General features: G+C 56.6%; 1 protein-coding gene across 1 annotated transcript in view; it reads right to left on the bottom strand.

Moving 5' to 3' along the window:
- LOC147098718 (extracellular serine/threonine protein kinase FAM20C-like) overlaps positions 1–16,411 on the bottom strand; it is a 146,174-nt gene that overhangs the window by 39,367 nt on the left and 90,396 nt on the right. The window contains exon 9 of the mRNA XM_085969406.1: positions 1,920–1,979. Coding sequence (XP_085825532.1) covers positions 1,920–1,979 — 60 coding nt within the window. The remainder of the gene's footprint in view (positions 1–1,919; positions 1,980–16,411) is intronic.

Below are 16,411 nucleotides of genomic sequence, written 5' to 3'. Positions count from 1 at the left end.
CCGTGGGGTGGGTCACAGGGCATTGACCGTGGGGTGGGTCACAGGGCATTGACCGTGGGGTGGGTCACAGGGCATTGACCGTGGGGTGGGTCACAGGGCATTGACCGTGGGGTGGGTCACAGGGCATTGACCGTGGGGTGGGTCACAGGGCATTGACCGTGGGGTGGGTCACAGGGCATTGACTGTGGGGTGTCACAATGCTTCGACCGTGGGGGTCTCACAGGGCTTCGACCGTGGGGGTCTCACAGGGCTTCGACCGTGGGGGAATCACAGGGCATCGACGGCTGAGGGGGTCACAGGGCTTTGACCGTTGGGGGGGGTACAGGGCTTTGGCCGTTGGGGGGGTTACAGGGCATTGACCATTGGGGGAAGGGTGGCATAGTGGTTAGCACTGTTGCCTCACAGCGCCAGGGACCCGGGTTCGAATCCGGCCTCGGGCGACTGTCTGTGTGGAGTTTGCACATTCTCCCCGTGTTTGCGTGGGTTTACTCCGGGTGCTCCGGTTTCCTCCCACAGTCCAAAGATGTGCGGGTTAGGTTGATTGGCTATGATAAATTGACCCTTAGTGTTAGGGGGATTAAATACATGGGGTGGGTGGGATATGTGTTGGTGCAGGGGTTACGGGGATCGGGTGGGATATGTGTCGGTGCAGGCTCGATGGGCCGAAATGGCCTCTATCTGCACTGTGGGGTTTCTGTGATTTCTGTGATTCTGTGAAGGGTCACAGGGCACTGACCGTGGGGGATTCGCAGGGCATTGACCGCGGGGTCACAGGGCATTGACCGTGGGGGGGGTCACAGGGCATTGACCGTTGGGGGGCGGGTCACAGGGCACTGACCGTTGGGGGGCGGGTCACAGGGCACTGGCCGGGGGCAGGTCACAGGGCACTGGCGGGTCACAGGGCACTGGCGGGTCACAGGGCACTGGCGGGTCACAGGGCACTGGCGGGTCACAGGGCACTGGCGGGTCACAGGGCACTGGCGGGTCACAGGGCACTGGCGGGTCACAGGGCACTGGCCGCGGGCGGGTCACAGGGCACTGGCCGCGGGCGGGTCACAGGGCACTGGCCGCGGGCGGGTCACAGGGCACTGGCCGCGGGCGGGTCACAGGGCACTGGCCGCGGGCGGGTCACAGGGCACTGGCCGCGGGCGGGTCACAGGGCACTGGCCGCGGGCGGGTCACAGGGCACTGGCCGTGGGCGGGTCACAGGGCACTGGCCGCGGGCGGGTCACAGGGAACTGACCGCGGGGGGGTCACAGGGCACTGACCATGGTGGGGGTCACAGGACACTGACCGTGGGGCGTCACAGGGACCTGACCGTGGGGCGTCACAGGGAACTGACCGTGGGGCGTCACAGGGAACTGACCGTGGGGGGTCACAGGTCACTGACCGTGGGGGGATCACAGGGCACAGACCGTGGCGGGGTCACATGTCACTGACCGTGGCGGGGTCACAGGGCATTGACCGTGGGGAGGTCATAGGGCATTGACCGTGGAGAGGTCACAGGGCATTGACCGTGGCGGGGTCACAGGGCATGGACCGTGGGGGGGGGTCACAGGACACTGAGCATGGGAGTTACAGGGTAGTGAGGCTGGAAGTGACCAGTCACAAGTTAAGATGGAAATACGAATGAAAATGGTGAATGAGGCTGAAAGAAGTTTGTTAATTTGGAGGCTGACTGTGGAAGCAGGGAATCGATAGGCCGAAGGGCTTTTCTCACAGGAGTGTCCGATACTGGAACTATAGAGCAGGGTGTGACAGCACAGGCTCATTCCCAGCCAGGATTGAGTATCTCACCATGATACACAGACCCTTTCACTGCCAGCAGGACCTTCTCCCCGAGACGTTCATTCCCCCAGAACTGGTGCAGCTCAGTCGAGGACAGGCAATGAAAAGGGAGGAGTTGGAGTTGCACTTACCTGCAGCATTGCTGGAGAGGGACCAGGATCGAGAACTCATCATGAGAGTGTTTCCCAAATCTTGAAAAGAAAGGTAGTAAACAGATTAATCGCTCGCTCCCACACAATCAAACCTCCCAACGCAGAATACGCCTGCAAACAGCAACCTCTGCGTTAGAAACACAAACCGACAAGTTCAATTCCACCAGCTCCCATTTCAAGGTCCAAATGCTGCTGGGGTGGGGGTGAGGGGGTAGCAGGACATTATCATTAGGAGCAGGAGTCGGCCATTCGGCCCCTCAAGCCTGCTCCGCCATTCAATAAGATCATGGCTGATCATCGAACTCAACTCCACTTTCCCGCCCGATCCCCATATCCTTTGATTCCCCTAAAGTCCAAAAATCCATGTTAGATCCGTGTATCTTGATGTTGTGTCCTTCAATAATCAGACAACAGACTGCAGGGAATGATTCAACAGGTGTTTACTGAATGAGGGTTACTCTAGAACTAAATATACAGATCACTACTCAGGGTTTATATACAGGTGTGGTCACTGCCGGTACTACAGTATACAGCAGCTGTAAAAAGTAGTTCTCCCCTTAAAGGTACATACATTACAATTCATATATCTCAGCCTTGAATATACTCAATGACTGAGCCTCCACTACCCTCTGGGGCAGAGAATTCCAAAGATTCACAACCCTCTGAGTGAAGAAATTCCTCCTCATCTCAGTCCCAAATGGCCGACCCCTTATCCTGAGACTACGCCCCCTAGTTCTAGACTCTCCAGCCAGGGGAAACAACCTCTCAGCATCTACCCTGTCAATCCCCTTCAGAATCTTATACAGCCCACTCATCCCAGGAATCAACCTTTGTTGCACCGCCTCCAAGGCAAGTATATCCTTCCTTAGATAAGGAGATCAAAACTGTGCCCAGTACTCCAGGTGTGGTCTCACCAAGGCCCTGTACAATTGTAGCAAGACTTCCTCACTCTTATACTCCAACCCCCTTGCAATAAAGGCCTTCCTAATTTCTTGCTGTACCTGCATGGTAACTCTGTGTTTCTTGTACGAGGACACCTAAATCTCTCAGGGCACCAACATTTAATTGTTTCGCACCATTTAAAAAATATTCTGTTTTTCTATTCAGTGTGGTCCTAATCGGGAGTGGCGGCAGCGGGAGCGGTGCAAAGGGAGCACCGGAGAAGGCCCAGAACACAGAGCGGACCCGAGCGGGAGCCCCAGGACACAGAGCGGACCCGAGCGAGAGCCCCAGGACACAGAGCGGACCCGAGCGAGAGCCCCGGGAAACAGAGCGGACCCGAGCGAGAGCCCCGGGACACAGAGCGGACCCGAGCGAGAGCTCCGGGACACAGAGCGGACCCGAGCGAGAGCCCCAGGACACAGAGCAGACCCCAGCGGGAGCCCCAGGACACAGAGCGGACCCGAGCGAGAGCCCCGGGACACAGAGCGGACCCGAGCGAGAGCCCCAGGACACAGAGCGGACCCCAGCGGGAGCCCCAGAACACAGAGCGGACCAGAGCGGGAGCCCCAGGACACAGAGCGGACCCCGAGCGAGAGCCCCAGGACACAGAGCGGACCCCGGCGGGAGCCCCAGGACACAGAGCGGACCCGAGCGAGAGCCCCGGGACACAGAGCGGACCCCAGTGGGAGCCCCAGGACACAGAGCGGACCCCAGCGGGAGCCCCAGGACACAGAGCGGACCCCAGCGGGAGCCCCAGGACACAGAGCGGACCCGAGCGAGAGCCCCAGGACACAGAGCGGACCCGAGCGGGAGCCCCAGGGCACAGAGCGGATCCGAGTGGGAGCCCCAGGGCACAGAGCGGACCCCAGCGGGAGCCCCAGGACACAGAGCGGATCCGAGCGGGAGCCCCAGGACACAGAGCGGACCCCAGCGGGAGCGGTGCCTTAAAGGGAGCACCGGTGAAGGCCCAGGACACAGAGCGGATCCAGCGGGAGCGGCAGCTTAAAGGGAGCACTGGAGAAGGCCCAGGACACAGAGCGGATCCAGCGGGAGCGGTGTAAAGGGAGCACTGGAGAAGGCCCAGGACACAGAGCGGACCCCAGCGGGAGCCCCAGGACACAGAGCGGACCCCAGCGGGAGCGGTGCCTTAAAGGGAGCACTGGAGAAGGCCCAGGACACAGAGCAGATCCAGCGGGAGCGGTGTAAAGGGAGCACTGGAGAAGGCCCAGGACACAGAGCGGATCCAGCGGGAGCGGTGTAAAGGGAGCACTGGAGAAGGCCCAGGACACAGAGCAGATCCAGCGGGAGCGGTGTAAAGGGAGCACTGGAGAACGCCCAGGACACAGAGCGGATCCAGCGGGAGCGGTGTAAAGGGAGCACTGGAGAAGGCCCAGGACACAGAGCGGATCCAGCGGGAGCGGTGTAAAGGGAGCACTGGAGAAGGCCCAGGACACAGAGCGGATCCAGCGGGAGCGGTGTAAAGGGAGCACTGGAGAAGGCCCAGGACACAGAGCGGACCCCAGCGGGAGCCCCAAGACACAGAGCGGACCCCAGCGGGAGCCCCAGGACACAGAGCGGACCCCAGCGGGAGCCCCAGGACACAGAGCGGACCCCAGCGGGAGCGGTGCCTTAAAGGGAGCACTGGAGAAGGCCCAGGACACAGAGCGGATCCAGCGGGAGCGGTGTAAAGGGAGCACTGGAGAAGGCCCAGGACACAGAGCGGATCCAGCGGGAGCGGTGTAAAGGGAGCACCGGAGAAGGCCCAGGACACAGAGCGGATCCAGCGGGAGCGGTGTAAAGGGAGCACTGGAGAAGGCCCAGGACACAGAGCGGATCCAGCGGGAGCGGTGTAAAGGGAGCACTGGAGAAGGCCCAGGACACAGAGCGGATCCAGCGGGAGCGGTGTAAAGGGAGCACTGGAGAAGGCCCAGGACACAGAGCGGATCCAGCGGGAGCGGTGTAAAGGGAGCACTGGAGAAGGCCCAGGACACAGAGCGGATCCAGCGGGAGCGGTGTAAAGGGAGCACTGGAGAAGGCCCAGGACACAGAGCGGATCCAGCGGGAGCGGTGTAAAGGGAGCACCGGAGAAGGCCCAGGACACAGAGCGGATCCAGCGGGAGCGGTGTAAAGGGAGCACTGGAGAAGGCCCAGGACACAGAGCGGATCCAGCGGGAGCGGTGTAAAGGGAGCACTGGAGAAGGCCCAGGACACAGAGCGGATCCAGCGGGAGCGGTGTAAAGGGAGCACCGGAGAAGGCCCAGGACACAGAGCGGATCCAGCGGGAGCGGTGTAAAGGGAGCACCGGAGAAGGCCCAGGACACAGAGCGGATCCAGCGGGAGCGGTGTAAAGGGAGCACTGGAGAAGGCCCAGGACACAGAGCGGATCCAGCGGGAGCGGTGTAAAGGGAGCACCGGAGAAGGCCCAGGACACAGAGCGGATCCAGCGGGAGCGGTGTAAAGGGAGCACTGGAGAAGGCCCAGGACACAGAGCGGATCCAGCGGGAGCGGTGTAAAGGGAGCACTGGAGAAGGCCCAGGACACAGAGCGGATCCAGCGGGAGCGGTGGCAGCTTAAAAAAAACAAGGAATGACGTCACAGGACAGCAGGTAGGTGATTGGCTGGTGAGTATTACAGCTCTTTTGCTCTCTAGGTTAGGTAAGTGGATTAAATTCAGAACATGAGAGTATTAACTACTTTAACTTTATTGAATTAATAACATAAATTAAATTAACTAATTGAAACTAAACATTAAAAATAAAAATAATCGTTTGAAGGAAGCAGAGGATAAATCGAGCAGGAGGCCCAGAGAGAGCGCAGACTGGAGCAGCGGGGGCAGTGAGGAGTGTGATGAAATATGTCATTCATCAGACTCTGTAGTTAACTGTATATATTGTATTGCCTGCTCCGGTGTTTGTACCTTGTATTGTGTATAGGGCACCGCCCCCTTTGTGTGTCGGCTCCGCCCATACCTGGCCCTACTTAAGACAAGTCCAGGCTTGTCCTGCAGTAGAACAGCAGCACGCCAGGTGAAGCTAGGTGCAGCCACCGGCATCTTTTCTTTGCTAATAAAAGCTTTCGTTTTATTCTGCTAACTTCGAGTCTTGGAGTTATTGAGGCACGTCAATTTTATTAGCAAACTTTTAACGATGGATCAACTTTTGAAACCGGAACGCTTGGATTTGGACCCGCATGCTTCGGATGCATCGGCACGGTTTGGACACTGGTTCCAGTGCTTGGAATTCTTTATGGCCAACTCCGAAGCCGTCACAGCCTCTACAGCCACCGGAGATGTGAAACTCGGGTTCCTACAGAATCGGGTAAGCCACCGGGTTTTTCCACTCATACAAGACGCCGCCAGCTACCTGGATGCCTGCAACATCCTAAAGGCCCACTATCAGCGGCCTACCAACGAAGTGTATGCCAGGCACCTGCTTGCTACCTGCACACAGCGACCCGGAGAGTCGCTAGAGGACTTTCTAGTCACCCTAAAAGTGCTTGGCAAAGACTGCAAATGCAAAGACGTGAAAGCCACGGTATACACAGACGAGCTGATTCGGGATGCCTTTATCGCAGGCCTTAGCTCTAATTATATCCGGCAGAGACTGCTAGAGAAAACGGACCTAGATCTGACACAGGCTGTGGACACAGCGCGATCGTTGGATGTGGCTCAGAAGAACTCTGACTCCTACTCGGCAGGCCGCGCGGCCCACGCCGCCTCTGTTTCCCAGCCCGGTAGCCCAACGCCGTCGGGGCCCTGCTCTCCCCCCAGAAGCCCTACGACCGCCGCGACGCATCGGGGCCCCAAATGCTACTTCTGCGGGCAGCCGAAGCACACCAGGAACCTGTGCCCGGCGAAAGGCACCACCTGCTTTAAGTGCGGTAAGAAGGGGCACTTTGGGAAGGTGTGCAGAGGGAACCACGCAGGCAAAACCGCCACCGCCGCGTGCACGCCGTGGGAGCGGCCATCTTGGACGCCATCTTGTCCGACCTTGTGGGGTCTGCCATCTCGCGAGCAGACAGCGTGGACGCCATCTTACCCGGCCTCGTGTGGCCCACCATCTTGTCCCGATCAGGGCCCTACAGTGGCGTCGATCACAGTGGACCAGTCCAGACCGCACCCACTATCCAAATCGATGGTGGACATTGAGGTAAACGGGTGCAAGGTTAAATGTTTAATTGACAGCGGGAGCACAGAGAGCTTCATTCACCCTGATCTGGTACAACGACTCTCTCTAACTATAGTCCCTACTCAGGGCAGGATCTCTATGGCCGACAAAACCCAGATATCGACTATTGCGGGTTACTGCGCGGTACGATTGTCCGTTAAAGACTATGGCCTAGAAATTGGGTTTTGGCTTAGCCAGGGCTTTAGCGCCGGAAGTTAGTGCCGGCGCTAAGTCCCCTGCGCGCGCCAAAAATTCAGTGGCGCCGCGCCCAAACGGCTGCCGGCGCTACTGAAGGGTCTTTGCGGCGGTACATCGGCGCTAACTGCCGTTTCGCACCGCAATTCCGGCGCTGCGGCACCCGATGCGGTGCGGCAGGCTGGGGACGTGCAGGCCTCCTCCTCCCGTTAAGGAGGAGCTGCCTGCACCCGGCCGCGGCCCGCGCAAATCAGCTTAAAAATGAGCCCGGCACCTCGGACAAGTGCCGGGCTTGCATCTGTTCCGGGGGGGGGCGGGGAGAAGTCCGGGGGGGGAGCTGCGGGCAGGCGGCCGGCGGGAAAGTGGCCGGCCGCCGCGGGGCCTTTAATGCGCCAGCGCAAACTGGAGTAAGGCACCTCTGCCAGAACGTTGCTTGCGGCTGCCACGGGCGAGGCGGCCGCAACTCAATTTCGGAGTTCGGGCGGGTTACCACGGCAACCGGGACGCTGCGCACACCGATGACGTCATCGGTGCCGGCGCAGCGCTACCGGTGCAATGCCGATTTAGGGCCCCAGGGAATTTTTAAACTGGCCATAACTCTGGCGCTAGTCCCTCTAGCGCCTCAAAAGCGGCGCTAAGGCAACTGAATTTCGAGGCCACTGTATATAATAATTTTAAACTGTTAATTATGAAGGATTTATGTGTGAGCGTGATCTTGGGCCTGGATTTTCAGTGCCACCACCAAAGCATCACGCTCAATTTCGGTGGGACCCAGCCGCCCCTCACAGTGTGCGGTCTGGCAACCCTGAAGGTAAAGCCGCCTTCGCTATTCGCGAACCTTACCCCTAACTGCCGGCCAATAGCGACCAAAAGCAGGAGGTACAGCTGGGAGGACAGGCGGTTTATCGCGACCGAGGTAGACAGGCTCCTGAAGGAGCGCATTATTGAACGCAGCAACAGCCCGTGGCGCGCCCAAGTGGTGGTGGTGAGGGGTAGCGAGAAGAAGCGGATGGTGATTGACTATAGTCAAACAGTCAACATCTATACCCAACTAGACGCCTACCCGCTACCCCGCATATCCGAGATGGTGAACCAAATCGCCCAATACCGGGTGTTCTCCACCATCGACCTCAAGTCAGCGTACCACCAGCTCCCTATCAGACCAGAGGACCGTTCGTACACCGCCTTCGAGGCAAACGGACGCCTCTACCAGTTCCTCAGAGTCCCCTTTGGGGTGACGAATGGGATCTCGGTCTTTCAGAGGGAGATGGACCGCATGGTCGATGACCACCACTTGCAGGCAACCTTCCCCTATCTCGACAACGTCACCATCTGCAGCCACAACCAACAGGACCACGACTCAAACCTCGCGAGGTTTCTGAAAACCGCACAAAAACTCAACCTCACCCACAACGAGGACAAGTGAGTTTTCAACACCACGTGCCTTTGCATACTAGGCAGCGTGGTGGAGAATGGGGAAATCGGACCAGACCCCGACCGATTGCGCCCCCTACGGGAGCTGCCCCTGCCCCTGCCCAACACTCCCAAAGCCCTGAAAAGGTGCCTGGGGTTATTCTCGTATTATGCCCAATGGGTCCCTAACTACTCCGATAAAGCCCGTCTCCTCTTGAAAGCATCCTCTTTCCCGCTCTCTGCTGAGGCCTATGCTGCCTTCAAAAGCATTAAGCAGGATATTGAGCGGGCCACGCTACAGGCAGTGGACGAGAACACTCCCTTTCAAGTGGAAAGTGATGCGTCTGACTTTGCCTTGGCAGCCACCCTCAACCAGGCAGGGCGGCCCGTAGCTTTCTTCTCGAGGACCCTCCGGGGGCCCGAGATCAGACACTCCTCCGTGGAAAAGGAGGCCCAAGCCATCGTGGAGGCAGTGCGCCACTTGCGGCACTACCTAGCCGGCAAACGCTTCACCCTACTTACCGACCAGCGGTCGGTAGCGTTTATGTTCAATAATAAACAGAGGGGGAAGATTAAAAATGATAAGATTCTTAGGTGGCGGATCGAGCTCTCCACCTTCGAGTACGACATCATATACAGGCCGGGGGCCCTTAACGAATCCCCCGACGCCCTCTCACGAGGGATGTGTGCCAACGCCACCGGGGATCGGCTACAGACCCTCCACAACGACCTCTGCCACCCAGGGGTCACACGGCTGTTCCACTTCATAAAGTCCCGCAACTTACCCTACTCGATTGAGGAAGTTCGGTCTCTGACCAGGAACTGCCGCACTTGCGCTGAGTGCAAGCCTCGGTTCTACCGCCCTGATAGAGCCCACCTAATCAAAGCTACACGGCCCTTTGAGCGGCTTAGCTTAGATTTCAAGGGCCCCCTCCCGTCTGTCGACCGCAATGTTTACTTCCTGAACATTGTGGACGAATACTCCCGTTTCCCATTCGCCTTCCCCTGCCCAGACATGACCAGCGCCACAGTCATTAAATGCCTCAACAGCCTGTTCTGCCTGTTCGGTATGCCAAGCTATATCCACATGGATAGGGGGGCGGCCTTCATGAGTGAAGAGCTACGCCAGTACATGCTGTCCAAGGGGATTGCCACGAGCCGTACCACCAGCTACAACCCCCGGGGTAACGGTCAGGTGGAGCGAGAGAACGGGACAGTATGGAGGGCAGTCACCCTAACTCTAAGGACCAAGGGCCTCCCTATCTCCCGCTGGCAGGAAGTCCTCCCAGATGTGCTCCACTCAATACGGTCACTATTGTGTACCGCCACGAATGCCACGCCTCATGAGCTAATGTTTGTGTTTCCCCGGAAATCCACCTCAGGCGTATCCATACCGTCATGGCTCTCCACCCCAGGTCCGGTACTTCTGCGGAAGCATGTGAGGGACCACAAGACGGACCCCCTCGTGGAGCCAGTACACCTGCTCCACGCCAACCCACAATATGCGTATGTCCGGCACGCCGACGGACGGGAGGACACTGTGTCCATAAAAGACCTCGCCCCAGCCGGTAACAACAGCAACAACGACAATGACTACAACAACAACCACAACAACTATTACCCACCCACTCCACCCACTAATTTTTCATCACCCCCGGAAGAACACCAGCCAACGGTACCCCCACCACCTACTCCTTCAACAACCCCGGTGGCGCCCCCGGCAGAGACCCAGGAGACCACCCGGGACACCCAGCCGGCACCCGTTACGTCGGTCACAGAGGACTATTACACCCCCGGACAGACTAAATCTGTAGAAGGGGTGAATGTGATGAAATATGTCATTCATCAGACTCTGTAGTTAACTGTATATATTGTATTGCCTGCTCCGGTGTTTGTACCTTGTATTGTGTATAGGGCACCGCCCCCTTTGTGTGTCGGCTCCGCCCATACCTGGCCCGATTAAGACAAGTCCAGGCTTGTCCTGCAGTAGAACAGCAGCATGCCAGGTGAAGCTAGGTGCAGCCACCGGCATCTTTTCTTTGCTAATAAAAGCCTTCGTTTTATTCTGCTAACTTCGAGTCTTGGAGTTATTGAGGCACGTCAAGGAGGCAGAGGAAAAAGCGAGCAGGAGGCCCAGAGCGAGCGCAGACTCCGCGGAGCAGCGGGGGCAGTGAGGAGGCGGAGGATAAATCAAGCAGGAGGCCCAGAGAGAGCGCAGACTCCGCGGAGCAGCGGGGGCAGCGAGGAGGCGGAGAATAAATCCAGCGGGAGGCCCAGAGAGAGCGCAGACTCCGCGGAGCAGCGGGGGCAGTGAGGAGGCAGAGGATAAATCGAGCGGGAGGCCCAGAGAGAGCGCAGAGTCCGCGGAGCAGCGGGGGCAGTGAGGAGGCAGAGGATAAATCGAGCGGGAGGCCCAGAGAGGGTGCAGGCTCCGCGGAGCAGCGGGGGCAGTGAGGAGGCGGAGGATAAATCGAGCAGGAGGCCCAGAGAGAGCGCAGACTCCGCGGAGCAGCGGGGGCAGTGAGGAGGCAGAGGATAAATCGAGCGGGAGGCCCAGAGAAAGTGCAGACTCCGCGGAGCAGCGGGGGCAGCGAGGAGGCAGAGGATAAATCGAGCGGGAGGCCCAGAGAGAGCGCAGAGTCCGCGGAGCAGCGGGGGCAGTGAGGAGGCAGAGGATAAATCGAGCGGGAGGCCCAGAGAGGGCGCAGGCTCCGCGGAGCAGCGGGGGCAGTGAGGAGGCGGAGGATAAATCGAGCAGGAGGCCCAGAGAGAGCGCAGACTCCGCGGAGCAGCGGGGGCAGTGAGGAGGCAGAGGATAAATCGAGCGGGAGGCCCAGAGAAAGTGCAGACTCCGCGGAGCAGCGGGGGCAGCGAGGAGGCAGAGGATAAATCGAGCGGGAGGCCCAGAGAGAGCGCAGGCTCCGCGGAGCAGCGGGGGCAGTGAGGAGGCAGAGGATAAATTGAGTGGGGGGCCCAGAGAGAGCGCAGACTGGAGCAGCGGGGGCAGCGAGGAGGCGGAAGATAAATCGAGCGGGAGGCCCAGAGAGAGCGCAGACTGGAGCAGCGGGGGCAGCGAGGAGGCGGAGGATAAATCGAGCGGGAGGCCCAGAGAGAGCGCAGACTGGAGCAGCGGGGGCAGCGAGGAGGCGGAGGATAAATCGAGCGGGAGGCCCAGAGAGAGCGCAGACTGGAGCAGCGGGGGCAGCGAGGAGGCGGAGGATAAATCGAGCGGGAGGCCCAGAGAGAGCGCAGACTCCGCGGAGCAGCGGGGGCAGTGAGGAGGCGGAGGATAAATCGAGCGGGAGGTGTAATGTATGTACCTTTAAGGAGAGAACTACTTTTTACAGCTCCTGTACACTGTAGTACCGGCAGTGACCACACCTGTATATAAACCCTGAGTAGTGATTTGTACACTTAGTTCTAGAGTAACCCTCATTCAGGAAACACCTGTTGATAGTTCCCTGCAGTCCCTTGTCTAATTATTGAAGGACATAACATCAAGATACACGGATCTAACATTGGCGACGAGCAGATTCAAACCTACCTGCAACTCTGCATCACCTCCCAGGGATTCGCTCCTGGAGAACAGTGGAAGGAGGTCGAGTCCAGAAGCACGGGCGTCGACCACGGGCAACCACCCAGTCATCCAGCGGAGATTTGAGCATCGCAGGGGAGGCTGTTGAGAGCCAGGCTTGGCTTTCCAGTCACGGTGGTCCAGCAAAACGGGCTGGCAACAGGTACTGCGCAGACCCTTCCCGGACAGCGGCGGCTAGAGCCGACCGATGGCACAGAAAAAGGCCGAACAGCGTCGACGGGGGAGAGAGAGAGGGTAGAGCGCACAGGGCGCAGCCGGTGTTCAGGACCGAGTGGCGTCAACGGGGGAGAGAGGCGAGAGAGAGCAGAGCACAGCCGGTGTTCAAGGGCCGAGCAGCGTCAGCGGGGAAGAAAGGAAAGCGCGGGAGACGCCATTTTAAGCCGCAGCGGGGAAGAAAGGAAAGCGCGGGAGACGCCATTTTAAGCCAGTCTAACCACACCCAAAAATGCCGAAGAGTGGCAGTATCACAGCATTCGACAATGAAGTCGAAGATTGGACGGCATATGTCGAACGCATAGAAGTATACTGCAAGGCGAATGAAGTGCCAGATGACAAGAAAGCGCTGGTATTGTTGAATTCAATGGGTGCAAAAACGTATGGCTTACTACGAAACCTAGTAACCCCAGAGAAGCCAGTAGAAAAGGATTTTGAAAACATAGTGTCAATCCTACAGGACCACTTAAACCCCACACCGCTGCTGATAGCAGAAAGATTTAAGTTTCACAAAAGGAACCAGCATAAAGATGAAAGTAATGCTGAGTATTTAACAGAACTGTGCAAGCTATCGAAACACTGCCAGTTTGGAACGGGACTAGCAGATACTTTCAGGGACAAGTTTGTGTGTGGGCTTCAAAGTGAAGGAACCCAGAAACGGCTTCTATCAGAAAAGGATCTTACGCTGGACAAGGATTTCAGCATTGCAGTATCACATGAAGCAGCAGCACGGGGCGCTGCAGAGATACAACGGAGACCGCAAGAATATGGCACAAATGAAATGTCATACGGAACAGTGAAGTGCTATCGCTGTGGCAGAACAACACACGACCATAATGATTGCTGGTTCAAGGACAAAGTGTGCAGACAGTGTGGAAAAGTAGGACACATAGCAAGAGTGGGCAGGTCGGGAAAGAAAACCAGCAGCAAGAAATCTCCACAGGAGAAGTACAAGAAGGTACATAAGGTGACGGAGAGTAGTTCAGACGAACAGAAAAGTGATACAGACTCCGGAAGCAAGGAGCTGGGTTGTCTGAAACTACATAATGTGATCAAAACGGAGGATCACCAAACTATCTGGGTCACGCTTAAGATAGCAGGAGTCCAAGTGAAAATGGATTGGACACAGGATCAGCCCTAACAGTCATAAACCGAAGGGACTACAAGCGGCTATTCTCACATATACCCTTGAGAGATACAAAGATTGTCTTGAAGACGTACACGGGGCAAAAAGTCTACCCCAAAGGAAAAATAAGGGTGAACGTTATATATAACGGCAAGGAAACACCAAAAATGGACCTATATGTATTGCCAGAGGGAGGACCACCACTACTAGGATGTGAATGGATCCGGAAGATACAGCTAGATTGGCATTCCATACAAGCACTGACTGTAGATGCCAAAAAGGATGACGACGTCACACCTGGACGACTGTCAAAAATGCTAACTGACGCACAAGAAGTGTTCCAGCAGGGACTCGGAACACTAAAAGGCCTAACAGCGACGATCAAAATAGAGGAAAATGCAAGCCCAAAGTTTTTTTTTAAGGCCAGACCGATACCTTATGCGATCCGCCCAGCCGTCGAAGCAGAGCTGGAAGGTTTGGAACGTTCAGGAGTACTGTCCAAAGTGGACTGGAGCGAGTGGGCTACACCCATTGTTCCTGTAATGAAGAGGTCGTTGAGCAATACGCCTGGGGAACCAAAGAAGGTTTGCATCTGTGGGGACTTTAAGGTGACAGTGAACCCAGTCCTTCACGCTGTACAATATCTGCTTCCGCGGATTTTAGATATTTTCGCCTCGCTATCTGGAGGGAAACGCTTCACTAAGATTGATCTGGCCCAGGCGTACCTGCAAATGGAGGTAGAAGAAGCCTCGAAACAGTACCTCACGATCAACACTCATAAAGGTCTCTACCAATACAACTGGCTGGTGTTCGGGGTAGCATCAGCTCCGGCTATTTGGCAAAGGGCAATGGATCAAGTCCTGCAAGGGATTCCAGGGACCCAGTGTTTTTTGGACGACATCCTGGTCACGGGCAAAAATGACAGTGATCACCTCGCCAACCTGGAGCAGGTGCTCACTAGATTGAAGGAATATGGGCTCCGAGCTAATCGCCACAAATGCGAGTTTTTCCAGAAGCAGATCTCGTATTGTGGCCACGTTGTTGATAACGAGGGGTTACATAAGTCCACTGAAAAGATTCAGGCAGTAGTCAAGGCTCCAGCACCACAAAATGTGTCACAACTGAGGTCGTTCCTCGGGCTGGTGAACTACTACCATAAGTTCTTGCTGAATTTGTCTACAGTACTACACCCACTGAACACCCTACTGCAAACGGGGGTACCATGGAAGTGGAGTGACGAATGTAAACGAGCTTTCCAGAAGAGCAAAGCATTGATCACATCAAAAGAGGTGTTGGCTCATTTCAACCCAGCACTACCAATTCGGTTGGCGTGTGATGCATCACCCTATGGCATTGGAGCGGTGCTGTCGCACAAATTCCCGGACGGCTCGGAGAGGCCAGTAGCCTTTGCGTCTCGGTCACTAACCTCAGCCGAGCGTAACTACGCCCAGATTGACAGGGAGGCCCTCAGCCTAGTGTGGGGAATGAAAAAGTTCAATCACTATCTGCACGGGCAGAAGTTCACCTTGCTGACTGACCACCAACCACTTGTCTCCATCTTTAATTCAAAGAAGGGCATTCCGGTGACGACTGCGCAACGGCTACAAAGATGGTCCCTTTTTCTAGGGGCGCACCAATATGAAATCGAGTATAAGGGCACGAAACAGCATGGAAACGCTGATGGGCTATCACGCCTGCCACTGCCTACTGCGGAGGAAGCACCAGCAGTGGATCCTGTTGAAATATTTCATTCGACTATAATTGAATGCTTGCCAGTAATGAACGCTGGTATAGAGAAGGAGACCCGAAATGACCCCACACTGTCTCGGGTATATGATTTGACGGTGAAGGGATGGCCAGCACATGGCGACTCACTGTTGCCAGCATTCTCATCCAGAAGAGAACAGCTGTCAGTATGCCAGGGGACCTTGATGTGTGGATCCCGAGTGGTAATTCCACCCAAGTTAAGGGAGAGAGTGCTCAATGAGCTTCACGAAGGTCATCTGGGAGGGGTGAAAATGAAAAGCCTTGCTAGGGCTTATGTGTGGTGGCCGGGGATCGATCAGCAAATCGAGGACCTGACAAAGAGCTGCTCAGGATGCCAGAAGGTCCAAAATGCACCACCACATGCCCCTCTACACCCATGGGAGTGGCCCTCATCTCCATGGCAATGGGTGCATATTGATTTTGCTGGTCCATTCATGGACTCAATGTTTTTAATAGCCGTGGATGCGCACTCGAAATGGCCTGAGGTGATCAAAATGTCCTCCACCACCACGGAGAAAACTATTGCAGTCCTATGGACCATTTTTGCCAGGAACGGCTTGCCAGAGCAGATTTGCTCTGATAACGGACCACAGTTTGTTTCCGAAGAGTTTCGAAGATTTATGAAAAGGAATGGGGTAAGGCATTACACATCCGCCCCGTATCATCCAGCCACAAATGGATTGGCTGAGAGGTTCGTACAAACCTTTAAAAAAGCAGTAAGGGCCATGTGCGATGACAACATTCCACTGCAGCATAAGGTGGACAATTTCCTGTTAGCCTACAGAAATGCGACACATGCAGTCACCAACCAGGCCCCGGCCATGATGTTCTTTAACCGAAGGTTGAGATCGCGTCTGGATTTGCTCAGACCAAATGTACGAAGAGATGTTGAGAATAAGCAATTCCAGCACATCAATGAGAAGCCGACAAGGAGCTTCAATGTAGGGCAACCAATCTTGGCCCGCGACTACCGAACAGAGAAACGGCAACCAGGAACGATATGCACACGGCAGGGGCCACTAATGTACACAATGGATGGTGGGGAGAACATTGT

Source organism: Somniosus microcephalus, chromosome 28 (assembly GCF_052327205.1).
Source record: "Somniosus microcephalus isolate GS21.2 chromosome 28, FLI_Smic_1.0, whole genome shotgun sequence".
NCBI classification, from domain to species: Eukaryota; Metazoa; Chordata; class Chondrichthyes; order Squaliformes; family Somniosidae; genus Somniosus; species Somniosus microcephalus.
The sequence above is the reverse complement of the archived record's forward strand: the minus strand, read 5'-3'. Positions and strand labels throughout refer to the sequence as shown.